At 36.6% G+C, this 23,178-nt stretch overlaps 1 protein-coding gene across 6 annotated transcripts in view; it reads right to left on the bottom strand.

The window, feature by feature from the left end:
- Positions 1–23,178, bottom strand: part of Chl1 (cell adhesion molecule L1 like) — a 211,522-nt gene that overhangs the window by 20,176 nt on the left and 168,168 nt on the right. For all 6 annotated transcript variants that reach the window (XM_013352993.2, XM_005364953.2, XM_013352991.1 and 3 more), the window contains 9 exons: positions 15,349–15,489; positions 14,594–14,705; positions 13,093–13,259; positions 11,812–11,977; positions 8,903–9,027; positions 5,569–5,670; positions 4,426–4,623; positions 3,928–3,998; positions 24–246 (listed from right to left, as the gene is read on the bottom strand). In XM_013352993.2, the coding sequence (XP_013208447.1) occupies positions 24–246; positions 3,928–3,998; positions 4,426–4,623; positions 5,569–5,670; positions 8,903–9,027; positions 11,812–11,977; positions 13,093–13,259; positions 14,594–14,705; positions 15,349–15,489 (1,305 nt within the window). The remainder of the gene's footprint in view (positions 1–23; positions 247–3,927; positions 3,999–4,425; positions 4,624–5,568; positions 5,671–8,902; positions 9,028–11,811; positions 11,978–13,092; positions 13,260–14,593; positions 14,706–15,348; positions 15,490–23,178) is intronic.

Genomic DNA, 23,178 nt, shown 5'->3' with positions numbered 1-23,178 from the left:
AGATTTAAGGACGAACCACTTACAGTCTTCCCCTGAATAGAGTGTCACTGGCTGAGGCTCAGGTCCAGAGCCGAGTTGATTGATGGCTTGAACTTGGACATCATACGGAGCATAGACAGTAGGTGTCATTACACGAAGTGTGTGGTTTGTAACTGTTTCTTCTTCCCATTCCTCAGGCGCTCCCTGGGGCTTCCAGCTCACTCTATATTCTAGTCCTGGCCCATTCTGCTCCATGGATTTCAAAGGCTAAAACAGAAAGACATACTCTACGGACTTGTAGATATGTTGACTCATTTTAAAAAATGTATAACTAACTGAAAAACAAATTAGAGATCTTAACTGTGCTCCTTGGAGTCAGAAGCATTTTGTCGTTTTATTCATTTAATCTTACACCTAAGTCTTCTATCATTCAAAGACACGGGGCACTTTAGGAGCCTGAGTTATACACATATGGTGAAACCTAAATCTTCATATATAAAATAAATTGAAAACAGTGTTTTAGTTTTTCTCAAGCTTCTGCTATATTCTATATTTTTTTTTTCTATCAAAGAAACAGAAACTATGTGGTCATGAACTCTTGGCCCATGACTCCTCAGGCAGAATACTTTCCTCCACAAGATTCTGTTCCAGCTTCCATTAATAGAGGGAGATGGAAACTATCTTTAATTTTGGAAAATGGACATGTTTATAGAGAGGACCCAGAAGCAGTACTTCCTCTTTTTAATGAATACTTTCTCACCCCCTGACACAAAATGGCTATTTCACTCACTTTATTTTGCCATATACAAAGGTTTTGTGGAAGAGTTTCTGTTTTTTTTTTCAAATTAGAAATTAATTATTTCCACTTTAATTTTTAATTAAGGAAAACTTTAAAGAAAAATAATCTGGTTTAAATCACCAATTTAATTTTACAAATGGGTACTTTATTTAAATGATTCAATAATTTATATAAAAATTCACTTAAAATGCATTTTCATCCTAGATTAGAAGTTAATTTATATTAAGAGTAATTTTGTGTATGTGGGTGATTAAATGTTATATAAAATGTTCTTATACCATTTATTCTTCTTCTTCATTCAATACAACTGGCTAAAGTACTTATTAGAAGCATCAGTTGGGATCATACTAAAAGCAGAATGCTCTATCAACAAACCATTTTAGTTTTATATTTATTCCAAAGTAATTATTTAAACTAACTAGGAGAAAAAAATAAAGACAGACAGAGAGAGATACACACACACACACACACACACACATATACACACACATACACATACACACATACAAATGACTCTTAAGCTAGTAGCAAATAACTTTAATCTCAGCACTGACCTCAAACTCACAGAGATCTGCCTGCCTCTGTCTCCATATGAGAATTTATTTTTACTTTTAATTACTTATATGCAGTATGTCTGTGTGTGGGTATGTGTAAGTGAGTGGAGGTGCCCGTGAACTCCAATCTAGGCATTGGAACACCTGGAGATGAGGTTACAGAAGGTTGTGGGGCATCGATCATGGATACTCAGGAAAAAAACTCCATCTTCTATAAGACAGTATGTGTTTTTAACCACCAAGCCAACTCTTTAGTCTTTGGTACAAACTTTAAGTCCAGACTACCATCAAGAATTATATTTTTTCAATCCTTATTGACAATGAATATGTAAGATTAACATTATTAAATTTGTTGATATTTTGCTCCAAAGAAAAACATAAATTTAATAATGTGCTCTGACAAATTATAAAATAAACTGTGCCTGTGTTAAGAACATTTGCTTAGTTATTTTGCCAATTTGGTCCCTGAGCTTCTGAAGGACTTTTGTATTTTGCTTTGAGGCAATAGTCAATAAAACTTCAGTAATTCTCAAATAACTTAAGGCAAGTTCAGTTTCAGAACAGCAAAGATGAATCGGGTAAAGAGACCACCAGCCTTTCCTTTGTTTTCTAGCCCTAACCACAGTGAAGGGGTCTCTAGAAAGATATTATTAAGTTAGGGACACAAGAATCTACAAAAGTCATTGAAGGGCCTGTAAAGCCTCTGCTCTTGTTATCAAGACAGAAACTGTGTGTACTTAGCATAGAGCACATGTTAATTTGAATATGTTTATATTGCAGACTATAGTAATGGTGAAACCATGTACATTTGCACTGTGCCATAAATATGTGTATTTGTGTGATAAGAATAGTTAAAATGCACCCTTCTGCCAACTTCTGAGAATGCAACACAGTTTCTAAACAATGTTTTCCATGATGTTCCCTTCATTTTCCATTTAATTTTCCTTATTTTCATTTTAAGTGTAAGTGAAACTTTCAATTTATATAATAAAACCTTTAGCACTTGGGAGTTGAATACCCTGGCTATGCCCATTTAAGTTAGTTGTTGAAGATCTTCCTACTTCCCTAATTCAGCTTACTGGGCAAATTATTCACTTGTTTGCTGTTTAGGTGTTATTTACCCATTTTCTTTGAAGTTAGTTATGTTATTGAAACAAATTTTAAAATTCATTTAAATATGCTTAGGGACAATGTACAGAAACTATCAAGCAACAGCTATTTTTTTTTAAAAAAATCCTTTTAGATGATTTAAATCCACACTTTGATATTATAAACTTTTAAGTAAAATAGAATGATATCATTTTCCCTCTCTTCTCTCCCACCTCTCCAAGGGACTCCTGCCTTGCTCCCGCTCAACATTGTAGCTTGTTTTTCTTTATTTACTATTGCTACACACACACACACACACACACACACACACACACACACACACACACCTAAATATATAAATACAACCTGATCGATCTGTTTAGTTTTACTTGTATGTATATATTTTAGGGCTGAACATTAAGTATTAAATAATCGCTTAGGGATTTTTAACCCATGGGAAGACTGTTTCTTACACACAACATCCCTTAGTTGCCTGTAGTTGTGTGTCTATAGGTGGATCCTAAGAGAGAAATCATCTCTGGTACTGGAAATCTAGCCAACCTCTTGGAGTTGTGATGTCAAGGGTTTTAGTGGAGAACTTACTAGCACCAATTTACTACTTAAGCATAATTCCTAACTGCATTCCTAATATCTATCCATATACTCGCAGATAAGTGTAGCTCTCACCCTTCATCAAAGAAACTTCTCTTTGCAATAATAGTCAATGACAATCAACCAAAGCACAGAGAACAAGTGTCTGTGGAGTACCCAGGCCCAGTTGATACATCTACAACATGACTCCTGGTTCCAGAATAAACTTGTGAATTACATAATGAAATAATACTGTCATGAAAGTTATCTCAGCAGGTATAAATTGTTTTGCCAAAGTCAAAGAGTGATTTGATTTAGCAACATTTCCTAAATACATTTCTAATAGTTTTAGTGTGGGAACTTTGGAAGGCCCTCAGTGTCTGTGTCTAAAGCAAAGAAAGATGAGGTTGTATTCAGAATCTGAGTTAATGCTTATAAGACCTATGGCTCTTCTTTTGGGAGGATATTTGTGTAATATTTATTAGACCATATGGTGAGAGGTTTTTACTATAGTTTAATTGTAAAATATCTAAAATACTTCAAAGTACTAGAAATTTGAAGTTTCCCCTAACAGATATCATCTAGATCAATTTCTTTATCTATCATTAAATCGTTTTCCAGAACTAATCCCCATTTTATACTAATTCCTTTTGTTTGTTTTTTTAGTTCTTGATTTAAGTCCAAGGTCTCATTCTTTCTACGCAAGCACTTTATCAGTGAATTGCATCTCTATTTTATAGCTAATTCTAATCACTGTAATCTTAAAGCATTGACAACAAATCAAAATTTAACTTTTTATTCTCCAATTATTTTGTTGTTCTTAAAAAATTCTGTTATGTCATTATAGTTAGAAAACCTACTTAAAATGAATAAATAATCAAGAGAAAGCACATTAACATTATAGAGAATACATACCTCCCATTTTATAATCATCTCCTTGGGTTGGGATGCTTGAACCCTGATGTTCTGTGGATTCTTATCTGGAGCTGAGAAATGACAAACATTAAAAATATTTTTACATTGTATAGTAACCAGTCAATTAAACATCATACCTAACCCCTCAAAAGCCAAATAATCAAACATTTTATATTTATTAATTTTAGTAAATCAAATTTCTGAGAAGACAATGCACTTTACTAAAAGGAGTAAAACAGCATTCTCGGTGTTCTATAATTGCTATTGTATGGACAGTACATGATTTATTACATTTATTAATATTCTACGTTGCTGTTTTATACAACTTTTCAAATTATTTGGAGGAATCTAAAGTCCTACATCACATACTTGATCTTTTTATAAAAATGTGTTCAAAACCAAAGATTTGGCCAATGTAAAAGATTTTTGTTTTGTTTTTCATTGTGGTTGTTGTCTGTCAGTATAAAATGTTCTGTTACACAAAGGGGCCATCCATACCTGCTGGTGGAGTTTCATGATGGTCCGATGGCTGGCTGGGGTGACTTCTCCCCACTTCATTCACAGCTGTGACCCTGAACTGATATCTTACATATGGAGCCAAAGATAACACAGCCTCTGTTTCTTCCCCTTGGACTCGAGTTAGCTCCTGCCACTTCCCAGGTTCCTCTCTGTTCCCTTCAAATTCTATAATGTACTCTGAGGTAAGAATGTGGACAAACCATTAAAACATACTGAATTTGTTGATGATCTATGAAGAGTTCTTGGCAACATTAAGAGCTTAAAAAAGAAAAATGATTTTGAGACTGACAGAGCAGTAAAGTTTTTTTTTTCTTGAAAGCTTAAAGCCCTGTGTTCATTTCTCAGAACGCACACACACACACACACACACACACACACACACACACAATCACAAACCTGGTTGTGTGTCTTCCTATTCAGTAAGGGAAAGGTGGAAACAAGAGAATCACTACTATTTTTAGGCCCTAAGCTAGTTTGCTTGGTAAGTCATGGGCCAATGAGAGATCCTGTCTCAAAACAATCAAACAAGCCAAAAGGTAGCCAGTGCTTAAGGAACAACACTCAAGGTTGAACTCTGACCTACATACATGCACATACACAGACAAGTGTACACATGCATGCATGTACGCCTGCACACACAGGAGTTTACATACGCCAAAAAAATACAATAACAAACAACAAGATGAAGAAAAAGGTCACATCATTTACAGAAAAATGAGTAAGTGTGGAGAAAATCATACAAAGTAATTAAGTTAATCTCAAGAAGATAAAATTATTTGTCCATTTCCATTTGTGGTTTTGGGGTCTTATATAAACACCTGAAAGCATGTATATATATGTGACATGAAAGTAGAATTAAAGTTTCCAAGCTAGATAGTAAAATAAAACAAAATGTACTAATAGAAGGGAGGGTAGGGCAGTAAGAGAGGGTTCCAATTCAATGTCCTCTTCTGACTTTCACAGGTACACAGATATATAAGAAGATGAACACACACACACACACACACACACACTAATACACAAATCTATTTTTAGAAGGATAATCTCCCAATGGTAATTGAAATGTCTATGATATGCATTGCCACAGCTGGGTAAAGACGAAGGTCATTTCAAGCTTCCTACCACTGATATTGCTGTTGTGGTCATCTCCAGCTTCCCAGGACAGCCGGACACTCCTGTTCTGTCTTTCTGACAAGAGAAGGTTTCCTGGAGGATCTGGAACACCTAATCAATAACAAAAGATAGCTGTAACATGACAGTGCACAGTACGGGTGCCAGAACAGAGATGGTTCTACCTTTGTCAAGAGATTGCGAGATCACTGACCATCAGCCAAGTTCAATTTCCTGAGAGGAATTAGTAGTCAAAGCTTCCAGTGGATCTTTCAAGTCTCCACCTTGAGGATGCACCACGCTGAGGGTAGCAATAGTCCTTTTACACACTGAAGATTCTTTGACGTTCACAAAGCACACTCTCACCTTTTGAAACTTATTCTTCTCTTATACAACATATTCTGACCACAGCTTCCCCTCCCTGCACTCCTCCGGTTCTCCTCCACATCCCCTTTCCCCTGATCCACTTCCCCACCACCTCCTTCAGAGAACAGCAGGCCTCCTACTGATGTTATTTTATTTGGTGAGAGTATTTGCCTCTCTTGGGAACTGATTCAAAGAGAAGCTGAGCCTTGAAAATATTTTACTTTTATCAGTGATGCATAAAAGTAACAATAAGAATATCGAGAAAATACCTATTGTGGGATAATCTTTTTGTGCACTGTGAAGATGTCTATTTGCCAAGGTGCCTTTCCGTTAGTTTAATAAAGAGATGAAAGGCCAGTAGCCAGAGAGGAGAGGATATGTGGGATTTCCAGGGAAAGAGAGGGAGAGGAGAAGAATGTAGGCACGAGACAGATGCCAGCGCAGACGCCAGATATATATTGGGCACTGGCAAATGCAACAAACCTGGTAAATCAAAGGCAATTACAAATATGTAAGTGTTAAGGTTTAAATATAAATTGTGTGTGTGTCCATGTAAAACAGGGAATCCTTACCACAAATAAACTTTACTGTAAAAATTTTTTCTAATATTCCTAGTATGCAAGGAGAACATATGTTTAGGTTGGAGGAGACGGTAAGACTATTATCCATATTATTTGACAAGTTCTTGTTAAGTGAACATTGACAAAAAGCATTATTTATAGTTCAGAATGGAACATGTCTACTTTTAAAGTTTGGCACATAACTCTATTCATCGTTCATGGACTTAAATAAAAAAGTATGTCTCCAGGCTAGGATTTCACGAGTCGACTGCTTGCCAGAAGTGCACAAAACCAGAGGTTCTTCCCAGTCTGCCTTCCCCACAAAATGTATTCCTTCATAGTGTTCTATATTCGCAAGCTTAGAGAATTCATTTTCCTCTTTGGGATTTGCTAAGAATCCAATATATCCTGAGGTTTCTTCGCCCACCCCAATTACCATGTTTCACTTGAGATGAAAATCTGATTTCTTCTAACATCACATGGAACCCAAGGAACAAAGGCTTTGAAAACTGCTTCTTAAAATATATTTTTAAAAATATTTATTTATTTATGTATTTATTTATTATTTTGTATAGTGTTCTGCCTGCATGTATGCCTGCAGGTCAGAAGAGGGCGCCAGATCTCATGATAGGTGGTTGTGAGCCACCATGTGGGTGCTGAGAAGTGAACTTACAGAGCTTACCAGCACACTTTGGCTAATTCATCTGTCCAGCTCCTCTTAAAATATTTTTATGCTAAAATTCCTGGAAACATCTTCTTGGAAAACTTGTTTAAGTCTAGGCTTTTAAAATATTGCTTTTTGGGATAAAATATTTTAGAAGCTTTACACATGTCCCGAATCATTTTATGGTCAATTATTGGTATGTTTTAATCAGATATTAAAACTTAAAAAATATACTTTAAAACCAAGGAAGCAGTTTTAAAAAATCACCCCATCTTATCTAAATTTTTTAAAATATTACTAAAATGTTAGGCGATTACCATATAAATAAAGAGCATGTATAATCATAGCCACTGAATATTTAAAATTACCAAAATTTCACAGTACTAGAAAATGGAAGAGTAATCATGAGGGTGGATTTTAAAAATTGCAGTAAAATTTAGAAGGTGGCCACCAACAGCAGAAAGCCAACCTTTCAATGCTGCCATCACTCAAAATCCTGAGGAGGAACGCTCACATGTCCAGATGTTCTGTATTCATGCTGCCTGAGATGCGGCATTGCTTACCAGATGCTCAGCTTCTATAACTTTTAAATGCTGCTAGAATAGCTAAGAGAGGATTAAATATTTTCACTTGCAGAATCCTGAAGAAGCTCACTTACCTAGAGTTAAACATCTCACTCAAGGAGCCAAGTCTAGACCTGCTCCAATATAACCTGTACTTAATTGGACTCAGCTTGGTAGCTACTGGCTTCATATAAAGAAATTCAACAGCAGCTAACTCGCTTTCCATGGTGGGAAATTGTTAAGCTACCTGTAGAAGGTGGGGTCCCAGGTAATATTTAGCTGATTACATTAGGAAATGTCAATAGGTGTTAGCAGAAACTCCTCCTTAAATGCATATGGACAGAGTATACAGAGCCTGTTTATAGGGCTTGTCTGAAATTCTAATGGTGGGAGTATCCCTTCAGAAGAAATTGTGTACGAAAAATCTTCTGGAGTAACTATGACTTAAGCAGTGAGATTTAGCAAGCCTGCATAAATGGCGAGAAGAAAGGGTGTGAATACCCTTCACACTTCTCGGTAGGCTATACCTGTAGTGAAAGCTACATCTTAAATGGTTTGTTGGTGTTGTCTTTCCAGGACATGTTTATAGGAGGAAGAGCTCATGGTGAGTTAATAGAGAAGGGCATTTGGAAAGCAGCCAGCAGATGGTCTGAGGGCTATGAATGCTAGTGATTTCAGGGTTAATGACACTGATTGCACCAGTGGAGTGTGCACACTGTTTTCCAATTAGTACTTAAGACATTCAAATATGTTTCTTTACAGAATACTTGATGTCTGCGTTCAGATTCCTGGGGCGCTGGGAGTTCACCCTAAGGTTCTGGTGTAGAGTGTAAACACCAAGCATCCACTACCGGCTCTCCATAGAGCTCTTCTGTTCTCAGCCCCGCGTCTCTGAGCAGTAGTAATGGGTGGATCGAGACCTTGGTTTTTCTTTTCACTGCCAGCATTGCATATCTCCTGCTGCTACTGGCAACGTTCCCACATAGGGAAAAATAATTAGGCATTAATTAATTGCTTTTATGTGAAAAAAGCAGAAATAATTTAAAAGCAAAGTTGCACTTCAAACAAACAAAAAATCAGATTTTACTTTAAGAGCAGAGGCCCAAGTGATCATTTGCTTTAAAACACCTAGAAACAAAGGAAGTTAAGCACTCCTAGGAAGCATGGGGCAGATCCTGTCTGTTTTTACTTACCAAGAACGGTTACATGAGTTTTCTCAGAAACGCTATCAAGAGCAGTTTGAGCAGAACAGGAATAAATACCCTGATCTTCTACTGAGATGTTGGATATGGTCAGATTAGCTCCATCAATCAATATTCTGTTGGGATGGGGGATAGCAAAAAGTACATGATGTGGGTAACAACATGTCCAACAGCAGAAATACATTCTTTTCACAACCCATGATGCAAGTTCCTGCATGGATAATGATTCAAGACAGAGTGATGAGACCAGTTCATACAATGCAGATGTTACCAGAGAAGGTCACAGATGAAAACCTGGAATACAGTCTCACAATATACACATGACTACACAGTATTAAATGGGATCATATTTTTTATATATTATATAATCAACCATCTGTGACCTATGGGTTGTGACAGAAGTTTGGGCTGGCCAAACTTCATATCATACTAACAGAGCTAGGAAATTTTAGGGGTTTTGGTTTTTGGTTTGTAGTTTTTGAAGAAAGGATTTCTCTGTGTAAGTTCCCTGGCTCCCAGGCTGGCCTGGAACTCCTTCTGCTAACCAGGCTAGCCTGGAACTCATAGAGATTCACCTGCCTCTACCTGGTGACTGTTGACAATTATATAATTGTTATGCTATAAACAGCAAACCTTATACAGAATCAAGGAGGATACTTCTGGAAAAAGAAGATTTTAGAACTCTACCCAGTTCCACAAAACCAGAATATTATCATGGAGTCTGATAGTATCTTTTAAAAATGTTTTTAGACTTTACTATTTTTAATTGAGCATATATTTTTCTCACTTCCCTCTCCCCTTTTGATGTTTCCCTGTCCGCTAATAGTTAATTTCCAACTTGTAATAATTGAAGCATTTAATGCATTTAGCCACTAGGTGGCAGTCCTGTACTTCTTTCTGCAAATCACTTCAAAAGGCTATTTTTAAAATCCATTTCTTTGTATTTTGTCAGTTTGCAAAAGTTTGTCACACAAAAATCAGTCCTTTATCAATTTTATTTTTTGCTCTTTACTTAGAGACATATCAACACTAATCCTCATTTTTTTTTTACAAAAAGTACCATTAAATTTAAAGTACATTCACAGTAATAGCTATTAGTGGAAAAAAAATGTAAGCAATGGCTTTTTTGTGGAAAATGTGACAGTTTTACATAATTCAAAAATTTAGTGCTAAATTAATAAACTGAAATCTTTGAAGATGAGGAAATAAAACTGAATCATATGGGGCTGACTGGTCTGGAGGTATGGCCCCTCGTTTTCACATCAACTCCTATGATGCGATTTGTCAGTCAGCAGTCCGAGGCAAGAGCCACACTGCAATACGTCAGTGGTCACAGCTGAAATTGGTGTCTTTGTATAGAGAAATGGCATGTGTATGCATATGTAGATATTAAAACAATGAGGCCAATGCAATAACAATCATGAAAAAAAAACAACTAGAGAAATGATGAATGAATGGTCCAAAATAGTGAACAATGAGTTGTTTCTTTTATTTTCTGAGACCATCAAATCTTAATTCACAATGGTCTTAGGCTCCAGCATTTTCTTCCTTTTCATCGAGTCATGTTATAAAAAGTGGAGATAGAAAGACATCAAGCAGACAGTGTGAGGGCACCAATCCATTAAGCCAGCACTGGGATTTGAACAACACTGAGTTCGAGTTCATTCTTTTAACCAAGACTCCACTGAGATCTCATCAAAAAAGAACTTGGGTTATCTCCAGACCTTCAGAGTTACTGTGTAGTTTCAGGTGAGATTTGACTTCAAAATGATAAATTCCTAGCTCTTCCTCAATGACAATAAAGCAGAAGCACAACTGACTTTTGTGTGATTTAACAGACAAAGCAGACTTTCTGACTCTTTTAATTCTAGTGGGTTTTATTGATCCCTTTATCTTTTTGTTGCCCTTAAACTCCAGTGATTCTCAACAGTCATTCAAGCTTTCCTCTTTGTTCTATCTTCTGCATTCCTCCTGTTCAGAATACTCTCAGAAATGCATCTTCAGCCTTTGTCTATGTAAGTTCTACATTCACAGATTCAACTGATTAGGGATGGACAAAAGCTTTTAAACAGATGTGTATTGAACAGCTACAATTTTTAGTGCCATTATTCTCTAAATCACACTGTACAATGACTGTTTGTTGAGTATTCACACTGTATCGACTATTTAAAATACTGTAAATGTAATCTCTATCCTAAATAAAGGTATGAGACTGAATAGAATATCCTTCTATAGAATGCAGTTGACCAGGATTTTGATACCTGCTGAGGGTTCTGAAAGGTCCTCCTACTGAGAGAAGGGCCAGATAATGTTGGCAACATGTCGTAACGAGATGACTACTAGATATAATTGGGATTTTATGGGTGAGAAGAACTCGTGTGAGACAGGCAGGGAGAAGGGAACGGACGCTGACTGCGTTTTAGAATGCAGTGTGACAGTGCCTCCGGCAGACAATGGGTTAACAACAGTTGGGTCTCCTGTGGCAGCAAGTGGGCAAGGTGTCTGGGGAGGAGGCAGAAGTTTTCAGATACCTGGATCAGAGATGTACAGCCCATGCATGAGCAAGAACCCCAAAAGCAACACCTTTGACATCTTGCTCTTCCCGTCTTCCCAGTGCTCCGGGAAACTCCTAAACCTATGCAGGTAAAAATGCATCTCACACCTGGCTTCTATTTCCAGCTCTGAGAAACCACATTTTATAAAACATACAGAGCAGAAACAAGAAGGACATAAAACAAACAATAAATACTTTAAGATCTTCTGAATACTGATTTGAAGAATGAAACGTTTGAATTTTTGTACTTTAGTGTAGTGTGAATAATTTTGGGACTTTTTTTTTTTCTAATGTGAAATCTGCAACGCACACACAACCCAGTGCTCATTCACAGCAGTGGACTCACCTGCCGTCTTCTGTGCCATTAATTTCAAAAGGCTCCCCATCTTTACTCCAGGACAGCTTCAAAGTGTGTTTCAAATGGGAGTCGCATTGGCTTTCGCAGTGTAGTTCAAGTGCATGTGATTTCGGGATGCGAGGGTTCTTCGGAAAAACTTTGAGCTTTGTGGCATCTGCGTGGTTGTCAGTCAAAGAAAGGTGGTGGTTAGAACTACAGAGCACAGCTCACTCTGTTAGTGTAAAGTGTCGACAACCTCGCCAACCAAAACTGTCATCGTGCTGTGTCCCACTGTAATTTTCTAACATTAAACCTGAGAAAACGTAGGTACAACCACCAATTAATGTTAGCACACTTTCTTACCACTCTTTGCTAAGTAAATAACACTACCGTGAGCTAAAATTTTCTCTGGAAGTTGAAAATAATATAAGTTCTCATTCTGTAGCATCCAGATATATAATCATGTTATAAGGAGAATTGGAAAGTTAGGTGATTTTATATACACATACTTATTATTAAATCAGAAATGGTGAAGCCCTGGCATAAATGTATCCACACAAATATGGAGGATTAGACAAAAGGATGCTGCACTTGTTTTCTTACTCAGAAGTACTCTCAGAGCTTAGGAGGGAGGACACTCTAAACATTTAATATTGACTTGTGGGAATTCTTACTGAATGAGTCAGGGATCATAATAACTTAGGACAAAAGCAATTGTTACTATCAAAGCTATGGATCTCTGAGATTAAAAATATGAAAAATAAAAATGTCAGTGAAGCCTGAGTCTATCGGCAGCTTCCAAGGACTTCACTGAAGAGGAAAGCCTGGTTGACAAGAATGTTTCTAGTTCGCTGGTTTAGAGAACAAAAAAAGCCCGCCCAAAGTTGCCAAACTGCTTTTTTTTTTGAGATCAAACTTCTATGATTTTGCTTTAGTGCTTAAAAAAATAACAAACAAACAAAAACAAAGAAAGAAAACCTAACGCTTGGTAATACCTCAAGTTCACTACTGGAATAAAACATAGATCTGAAAATACACCCAAGTAGGAATTTCTTAAGATTTACCACTAACAATACACACCTACCTGCTAAGATGGCCTAAATCCATGAACATCACACCCTGCCATACCACAAATAGTCTTTCAGATGAAATGCAATGAAGTGCTTTTAAGATATAATCAAGTGAACTTTAACAGGTGCTCAAATTTAAATAACACTGTTTTGTTTGAGGAAACAAAGAGAAACTGAACCCATGTGAGAACTCATGAATGTAAAAGCAAAAAAACAGTACTTCTAATATCCAAATTGGCTGTGATGACGGCTTTTCCCATTGCGTTTTCTACCCAACAAGAGTAGGATCCTGCATCTTCCTCAGTGGTTCTGTAGATCTCCAGAGTGCCATTTTCATGGGTACGGTACCGACTACCTTCAAGGGGATGTGTTTCATCAGCCACTTCCCTGTGGAGATGCAGAAATGAGTGATTTTTGATTGGGACACAATTTTGTATTCTTCAGATACAGTTCCTTGATGTCATCCAGGCTTACGCCGTCTTCGGGTGCTTGGTAGACCATATGGAATGTACTCATGGAAACTAATTTCTCTCTTCAAACTATCCATCGTGTATATTAGAGCTGACCAACAGACTAGAGCTGAAGGGAATCCAATCCCCTACTTCTCCACTTGCCTCTATTTGTCTCACATCTTCTAGCACTGCTTTGCATGTGTCCTCAAAGCTTAATAAATATTTCCTGGCTTATTTATGGTAAAGCCTTTAGTTAATGATTGCTCTGGGCTAGCAAATGGGGAAACCAGTAATTGAAACAGACAATAAACCTTTCCAACCTCCGGCTCTCCTAGGAGAACATTGGTCATTCAGAAATATTATAAGCCAGGGAGTCGTGCCTCTCCTGTGGACATGTATTACACTTACCCTATCAACCTTGGGCTCATTTTCACCCACATTCATCCATTCTCGAAGCACTTCTTGTCACAGCCTGATTAACCCTGTGCATCTCACAGTAAGTGATTGCTTGTGCTCTCAATTCTAGAGGACAAATGGGCCACTAGCACAGGGTTTTCAAAGGGAGGGCTAGGCTGAGACGTGCACGGGACTTGCCTCAGATGCAAAGTTTAAAAGCATTTCAGAGATCAAGATAAATAATATTTTCATCCAATATTTTTTAGAGGTCAAAACCAAAACCTTAAAATGGACAAAACCTCACAACTGAATCAGATAAGTTATGACTCTGTTTTTGCCTTGCCTGACCTCACTACTTTCTCCCTACTTCAGGCCCTGTATGGGAATAGCACGATAATTTCACAGTAAAGTAACCAAACTTTATCAGTAAAGCAACTAAGATGGCAGATGCTTAGGGTGATACGTTTAGACTTAAACAACAATCGCATTATTAAAATCAAAATGAATGTTAGCAAAGTCTTAATTGGGTTTGCAATTGACTGCAGTTAAGATAAATAATCAGACAGCCCAGAAGTCATAACAATCCTTAGCTAGACCCATCATAGAAAAACAAATCAATCTTTAAAATTGTCTTAGGAATCATTTTAATTCTTTGTGTGCTTTATGAACACAAATGGCTCTGTATATTTCTTCATGAAAAAAAAATCTCAGGATTCTAGTCAATGCTTCAGGAGGGATGAGTAATTAAATTTCTTTCTTTATTTCTCAGAGGCATTGGCTCTCTGAAGCAACAGGAGCACAGTACTGACTGCAAAGTGGCAGCTCAACAATACCCCACACCCATTTTGTTAACAGAACGGCAAGCCATCTTACCAGATCACTGTGGCCTTGGGTGAAGCAAAGTACTCGCAATGTAAAAAAGCACTATACCCAATCACCGTAGCATAATTTTCTTCATTCTTAGTTTGAATCAGTGGGACAACATCTAGTCAGAAGTAAAGATAAGGTTTTACACCTTTCTGCAAAAATTAGGTACAAAGAAGATTTTCTATATCCTTGACATATTTATAAGAATAGAAGATGGCTGAACATTTCAGTACAAATTCCTGAATTTGAATATTATACAAAACCAGCACATTCTGAAAGCGTAATTTAGGTACAATATCCAATGCCTACACAGAACGTGAACCACACATTTATTTTCTTCCCCATATTTTTTTGTCAAAAATTCATTGGGACTTTAGACTGGAGAGATAGCTCAGGAAGTAAAGAATTTAGTGCACAAACAGCCATTTATCCCCCCCGCCCAAACCTATGTTTAAAAGATAAGTAGAAAAAGAAAAGGGAGCTAGAGTGCAATCCTGCCAATGGGCATTAAAAAACAGGTGGATCCCTGATGCTCCCTGGAAGCATTCCAAGGCTACTTCATAAGTTCCAGACTTGTGAGGAACACTGTCCCAAAAATAAAGGTAGAGTGTACCTTAGGAATGTTACCTGAGGTTGTCCTCTGGCCACCACATGAACACAGATACGTACATTCACACCCGTAAAAAGCTGGTCCTTGCGACTATAACTGAGCATTTTCCTTCAGCAAACAGTAAGTCAAGTCAAGACGCTGGGATGCTCACCTACAACATCAATATTGGCACTGGCAAGTATGGTTCCATGGATATTTGAGGCTTCACACTGATAGACAGCAGTATGATTTGGTTGTAGATTTGTAAAACTGATTTCCCTGGGGAACATAACATCACCAGGAAATGGATGATCTGAAAGAGAAGAGAGACTGTCAGTATGATAAAGAACAGAATATAAAATATTTATGAATGATTTATTAAATGTGTCACACAGTATCTATATTTTAAGACCAGTTTAGGGTGAAAAATAGCTCACTTGAAATCAAGTCTTTACATTTTGCTCAAATCAACATGGGTACCTTTTCAGAGCCTTTGCATCTGTAACTCCTTTTCAAATTACTCTTTCAAATAAATATGATGGGAATCCATGTTGCCTACAGCTCATTGCCTCGCTGCATCCCTGATCATAAAATGGGAATAAAATGGGAGGTGATCTGTTTGCCATCTGAGTCCTACTGTGAGTAGACTCACACTGCAGCATCTGCATCTAGACGTTGCCCAGTGCACAGCAACAAATAGAGTCTAACTGGCCCTGTTTTTTCTCTTGACAGCATCTTTCCTGGTTCCCTTTTCCCCTTTCCACAATTTTGGATTTATGCCTTTATTTTGTGTGCTTTATATTATCACTTAGTTATTTCAAATATGTAACTCCCAAGCTTCAATCTTTCTTTCTTTCTCTCTCTTTCTTTCTTTCTTTCTTTCTTTCTTTCTTTCTTTCTTTCTTTCTTTCTTTCTTTCTTTCTTTCTTTTCTTCCTTCCTTCATGATATACTCCCTCCTCCTCTTCATCTTCTTTTTTAGTGTAGTTGTCCTGTGTACAACTTTTTAGCAATCTAATTTACCCTACTTTCTATAATGATCTCGTTTTTACTCCCTGGTTTCTGAAGTCACTCCAGGGTATTTATTCACATCTGATAATTTTGGAAGCAGAGATGAAAAAGAGCATGTGGAGTTTAGTTTCTGTGTCTGGGCTACTTCACTAAATATTATATTTCCTAGTTGCATCGATTTACTCTGAAATTTCATGTTTCAGTTTTCTTTACAGCTGAATAGTATTCCTAGATATATACGCACCATATTTGCATCATCATTTATCAGTTGAAGTACATTTCAGACTTTTCCACTTCTATCTATTTGTGAATAGAGGTTTATTGTGTGCTATTTTTATTGCGTTCTGATAATAAAGCTTGATTTGAACCAGACAGTGGAGCTGGAACTAGCCACTAGTGGTCCAAAATTACCCATACAAGTTTTGGAGGATTGAGGATAGATTGAGAGACAAGAAGTAGTGAGGCAGATCTTAAAGAGGATCTCAGCTCTTTGTGATGGAGGAACAGAAGAGATAGGAGGTCGCTGGTGGCTTCTCTGGTGCTTCTGTGATCATTCAGGTTCTAACACCAATATCTGACTCCTGATTTTTTTTATTGACAAAGAATAATTACAAAATTAATTAAATTCCTGGCACCCCAACTTTGGCCAACATAGATCCACATAAAATCTAAGAAAACTCTAAAAACATTGGGAGGGGGGATAAACGCACACAAACTGTGAAACATAGCTTCTTGGTATCTGTCTTACTGTCCTTTCTTAGGTAAGCTTGGTGCTAGCATCAAACAGAGGGGTGGCTCCTTTAAGAGGCAGCTTTCTGGCTTGGTGCTAGCTGCAAACATGGCACAGCTTTTTTTAAGGGTTCATGTTATGTAACACTAACATGGGGTTTATGAGCGGAGGGCGGAATATTATTCAGTGACAGCAAGAATTTAGCAACTTCCCAGAGCTGGGTCAGTATACCTATCTCCCTCTAGTACCTCCACCATGAATCTAAGCTCTCAGGGAACCAAGTCAGGAGGAGCAAGCCACCAACCAGCATGAGTGATGCCATTCACTAAGCTGAGTGATCCTGGCAGCTGACATATCAATTTAAGATTTATCTCATGTGATCAACAAAACAAAACAAAACAATACAGATGCTCAGTAAAGACAGATCCAGACCAAATAAATTTCTAAGCAGGTTATAATATGTTTAAAAATATACATACACTTAGGAGAGAAAGGAGAAAAAGTATATGTAGTAATAGATTAAAAATAATTTTAAAATAATAAAGACCTTCAAAAAGGAGTAATATAAAATAAGAAAAAAAATAAGCCACATAATGATGGAAAATACACAAAGAATCTGGATCCTGTATGTTATTGCGTTATCTTTAGATTTTCTAATTGTTAATGAAAGAATGACAGCTGTAGAGAGACATTGGGTAATAGAAAAAAGACTGCTGAATTAAATCAGCCTGTATACATTAAAGATGTGCTGACCTCAGAATGTAAAGCAGAATACGGCTTATGTTGAGGAAGAGGTTTTACCTTTGTCTCCAACTAAGAAATCTGAAAACCACTGAATAAATGTGACATCTGAAGAAAAAGGATAAATGTGCTGACCTCAGAATGGAACCAGGATACGGGTTATGTTGAGGAAGAGGTTTAGTCACCAACTAAGGAATCTAAAAACCACTGAACAAATGAGACATCTGAAGAAAAAGGATAAGTCATCCAGAAAAGTTTCCCAAGAAAAACAATCAATTGGCCTAATGGTATAACACATTTCTACCAGGATAAAATTTCATAAATCTTCCCAAATGTTTGTTTCTGCTGTTGTCTACAGACATATAAAGCAAATGGTCTTTTTTAAATTCAAGTTCAATTAAAAATTAAAGGGGCCTTTGGAATTTGAGTGTGGCTCTCTATGCCTCTAAACACAAACATGTTTGCTAAAGAAAAATCCAAAATTTTTGTCCCATGTCAGAAGATCCATGTGATATAGAATAGAAGAAAAACAAAATTATAGGACTATTCTATTGGTACTAATCTCATAATCCTTTGGTTTTATTTTGACTCTTTAAATTTTTTAAGGTATAAATATTATAACAAAGTTTATAACATTAACTGTTATAAATGTTATATATGTATGTGTTTACATTTTTCATTGTGAAATTAATGATTATATGTAGTACTAATTCTAGAAAAAGGCTTAATCCTGCTTTTTATATATGATTTTGGACTTGAGTCTGAATCAGAAAACTAGGAATTAAGTTCGTGTATTCTGGATGTACTTAACAAATTTTGGTCCTTTAAGATCTCGGAGATGTGACGCGTATACATTTCAAATGTCTTTCCGCAGTAAACCACATCCACTCTGAACAACAACTTTTAAAGTCTCCAGAAGGATGGGGGGAGGGGACCCTATAACAATGACTCCACGTGAATTGTAGTAATGCCACTAAATTGACAAACATTACCCAAAGGTCAGCTTTGGACTAAACTGCTCAGGACAGCTTCAAAGCAGTTAGCTGAGATGGTCTTCCTCCATACACTACTCCAGCCAAGACTTCAGATAAGTCCAACCTTTCCCATTACACAGAGACTGGCAACAAATGATACAACCAGTTCTCCCAATACTTGGCATTTATCTCAATTTTCTCAGAGTCCTGCAGAGATTTTACCATCCCCCAGATAACAGAAAGCAATTTAGAGAACAAGATGCGCACATTCTCAAGAGGTAGGATGGATTAGTTTTGGTCATTCAGTGAGTTATGGATATTTTTCATCGATTAGGATGATTGGTTACAAGTTGTTATTGGTAATGATCAGGAAAAAAAAACCTGAACAAAGGAGATAAGTATTAGGGATCTCATCCTGAAAAGAAAAAAAAAAAAAAAACAGGGAGAAATAGAAATGATAGGCTAAAAGAGTAGTTTATTGAATCTACTTTTAAAATAATAAAGAACAACTAGCAGTCTTAAATATTTTACATTGGTATGGAATTTTGCATATTGAGGCAAATTTAAGGTTAATTTTGTTATACTGTATATATGTTTCTATTTTTATTTAAGACATTTTTGTATATTGATACAAATTCAAGTTTTTTTTTTGTTAGAACATTCTGTACATACTCTTTTTTAAGGTATTGTACCTATGCAGCTCATTTAACAATGTAATGTAAATTTCTAGCCCTTGAAAATTATTATTACAAACTATTTAGGATAATAAAGAAATGCAGGTTGGTAGTTTGTCACCTATTATAGTCAAACTTATAGTCACGCTAAGTATATTTTCAATGTCAAATAGAGATATAGACAGGTGGTCTTTAAACTATTCAGAGATCTACAGAATATGGCATTTAAGATGCTTTAAAAGCAAGACTTTTTATGACAATGAGACATGTCTGCTTCTGGTAGCACCAATAATGGGCATCAAAGAAACTCCATATGGAGTTTACTTTCGTTGTGGCAAAAGTTAGCCACTGAGCAAGAAATTGCTCTTGTCTCAAATGTATATTGTCTGAGCAGAACCAAAAAAAAAAAAAAAAGACTTCTGAAATTTGCCAAGACAAGTCAGAACAGTCATTCAAAATTTCTGCTTTATGGAAAAGTCTGTCAGATATTTTAGGTCTGTAGGCCAAGATGGCTGCTTCAACATTACAAAGGAACTTTGAGTGGCTGTCCAGGCAGTCAGCTGTTTCTGTCATTTCTTAGTTTTGCAGGTTTTGTTCTCTGCACTAGTATTTTATCTTTCTCGGGTCTCTGATGAAGTTGAAGACTAGATAGTCACAGTTATAGTGTTCTTTGTTACCAAATTCAGCAAAGAAATTCACAAAAGAAGTGTAAAGTATTTAAAGTTGAGAGAAATAAAAAGATAGTTTTGGGTTGTTAATATAAGTTAGGATAAAAAGTAAATTAGGTACAAAACTTTGGACTCACCAAGAGAGGCTAGATAATGGAGGATTTTCTCAAAATTTCCCAAGTGCAAGTGGACTGAACATTGTGAATATAATTCTTATCTGAAAGTTGTTCTTCTTTTATATAGTTTTACTGTTAGAGTTAAAGCCTTGCCTTTTTATTTATCAAAAAAGGAGAAATGTTGTGTGATATTTTGATTGCATTCTGACAATAAAGTTTGCTTTGAATCAGAGGGTGGTGCTAGCCACTAGCGGACCAAAATTACTCATAGAGGTTTTGGAGGACTGAGAACAGATAGAGAGACAGAAAGTAGTAAGGCGGGGCTTAGAGGGGATCTCAGGCTAGTTGAATGGAAGAACAGAAAAGATAGGAGGTCACTGGTCACTACTCTGCCCTTTCTCTGATCATTCAGGTTCTTTCCCCAATATCTGACTTCTGATATTTTAGTAATAAGGAATAATTAGATAACTGTGTCAAAGGTCATTCCTGGAAATATGTTGATGCAGAAAGCATTGAATAGATTCAATATCTTGTATTTCTATGTTTTTTCTTGTGTGTATGTGTGTGTTCACACATGAGTGTGTGTGTGTTTGTATGTAACACTAATGACCAAAGAACAATAGTGACTAAAACAGATGTGAGTTTCAAAGGAAATGTCCAACAAAAAATTTGAAGGAATTAATGCAATTATATTTTAATAAATTTTATAAACACATTAAAACATACTACTATTGATCCAAAATGCAATTATCTGTTGAAAATTAGCACACCTAATGTTCTTGTGCACTTATTAAGAGCCAAAATATCCCACGGGGTATAGTCCATGCATTATTAAATTGCCTCTGTTCATTACCTGATATGTCAGCATTTATAAGGCTCGGAAATACCACTTTCAGAGAAAATGAGTATCCTACAGCTTCTGACAACAGCTTGAGTTCTAAATAAACTCTTGCTTTGACACAACAGACAGGAAGAAGAACATTTGTGCTGGAATTATTGGGTGAGGGACAACAATTTAAAAAATTAGCTTAAATGACATCAATAGATATTTTCTATCTCTTATTTCCATCATACAAAGCAACAATTATTTTAAACTTCATGGTGTGGGAACCAAGATCTACTAAATATTGGGAGACTTTTTAATATATTCTTTTTTCTCACTAGAACCATAATACATGCATTCCTTTTTTCATCTGCGTTCTTTGTATCTGTGCAGATGTATAAATGTATTACTAACACCTAAAGAGCAGGCACAAAGAAGCCTGTGAGTAAATACTTGTGGAAATATCTGAAATAAGTAGAAAGGATGACATTTTTTTTCCATGAAAATTTCCAGTTAGTAGACAGAAATTTAGGTCCTGATTTTTACTCAGAACTATAACTATGTGCTTCAACTAGAAAAAAAAAAAACACCCAGATGTGAATAAGGCTGACAACTTTGAGATAGAGCAGTTATGCTGTTATTCTGGTGGGTCCCATGTAACTACATTGCTTATTAAAAAGCAGAAACTGTTGTCTGGTTATAAAAACAGAAAGGCATGACCATGAGAAAATGGCCATTGTCACAATAATGTCAACTGTGAAGATTGAGAAAGAGAGCCCTATGTGAAGAATGCAGGCAGCCTGTAATAACTAGAGAGAAATGGAGATAGAAACACTGAGATGGGGTAAAGAGGAAGAGGGAATTAGGAGAGAGACTTGGATTTCCTTGCAGAGAGTCTTGTAGAGAGCTCCTAACTTTCAGACCTATACAACAGGAAAATTGTATTGGTTCAGGTGAACAAACTTCTGGAAATTTGCTGCAGCAACATCAGAAAGCTAACATAAACCACTGAAGCAATTTATCAGCTATTTCTTCAGGATCAACGAGCTATATAGCCTTTCTAGGTTCTGCATGACAGAAATCGTAAAGGACACCATGAGAGATTACGTTTCTGATCTCTTCCTTTATTCCTCTGTTATTACATGGGCTGGCAGAGCTAATCTTGTCATCCCTGTGTTCCCCCTTATATCATGGGCCCCAAGGGCAGCTTTGAATCAACACAGCATTGGAGAAGAAGAATTAAGACCAAATCTTCATGTTTAGATGAAAGAACAACTAACCCTTGCTCAGCTCTCCTGAGAATGTATATGGAAACTTCACAGTATACCACACATTGTCAACAGGTAATTGTTCTAAAGTCTAAAGAAAACATAATGTTTAATGGTATCTACTAAAATATACTAGTCCCAATAGAATCCCAGAATTCTTTCTAGATTAATCTCTTCCATAAGATCAATGAGAATAAGACAATAAGGTTGGAGAACACTCCATTCAAATTCAATCTTTTCTCAGTTCAGCTTTGGCCATGAGTTTACTTGTGTTGTTTCCCCAAGTAAATCCTCTAGTTTTATTGAACCTTGGTCATTGCCGTTGAAAAGAGAAGAACAAAAGAAGTCTGTTTTCCCAAGGTTCTCTCAGAAATACTGGATGCCATCTCTGTGTGAAAGGTTATAACCACTGAATTCACTTGAATTAATTCTGAAATAAAACTCATAAGGAATATGAGTTTCTGAAAGTATAAGTCCAAAGATATTTCCAATCCTTCTATCAGCCCAACCATCATCACGCAGTGATCCTATTGCATTAATGAAAGAAAGCCGTGCTCAAGAGCTGTGGCAACGGCACACTTTGGCCCACCACTGCTTTCAGTACTTCCTAGGAATATAATTACCTGTGAATATAATTATTCTCATTTCATCCTCTAACAAATGCTTTGGCTCTACTTCAGAAATACCCACTACCTAACTGCTATGAAAAATGTCTAGCCTGAGGCCTCCGTGTCTTTCACCTTTTTTGCAGTCGTAGAGGTAGACCAGAAAATTCCCTTTACACATAATTTACAAGAGCCGGGATATAGCTCAGTGGTAAATTACTTGTGTGGCATGTGAAGGGAACCTCAGATCAGACTCCGGTCCTTCACAAACAAATCAAACATAACACTCCCCACTCAAACTCTTCCACTCAAATCTCTATGATTGCCCATCTGTCATCGATAGAATCCCAAGACCCCAGTCTGGCCTTGTCATTTCCCATGCTTGAATGCCTT

This window comes from Microtus ochrogaster, unplaced genomic scaffold (assembly GCF_000317375.1).
Source record: "Microtus ochrogaster isolate Prairie Vole_2 unplaced genomic scaffold, MicOch1.0 UNK1, whole genome shotgun sequence".
NCBI lineage: Eukaryota > Metazoa > Chordata > Mammalia > Rodentia > Cricetidae > Microtus > Microtus ochrogaster.
The sequence above is the reverse complement of the archived record's forward strand: the minus strand, read 5'-3'. Positions and strand labels throughout refer to the sequence as shown.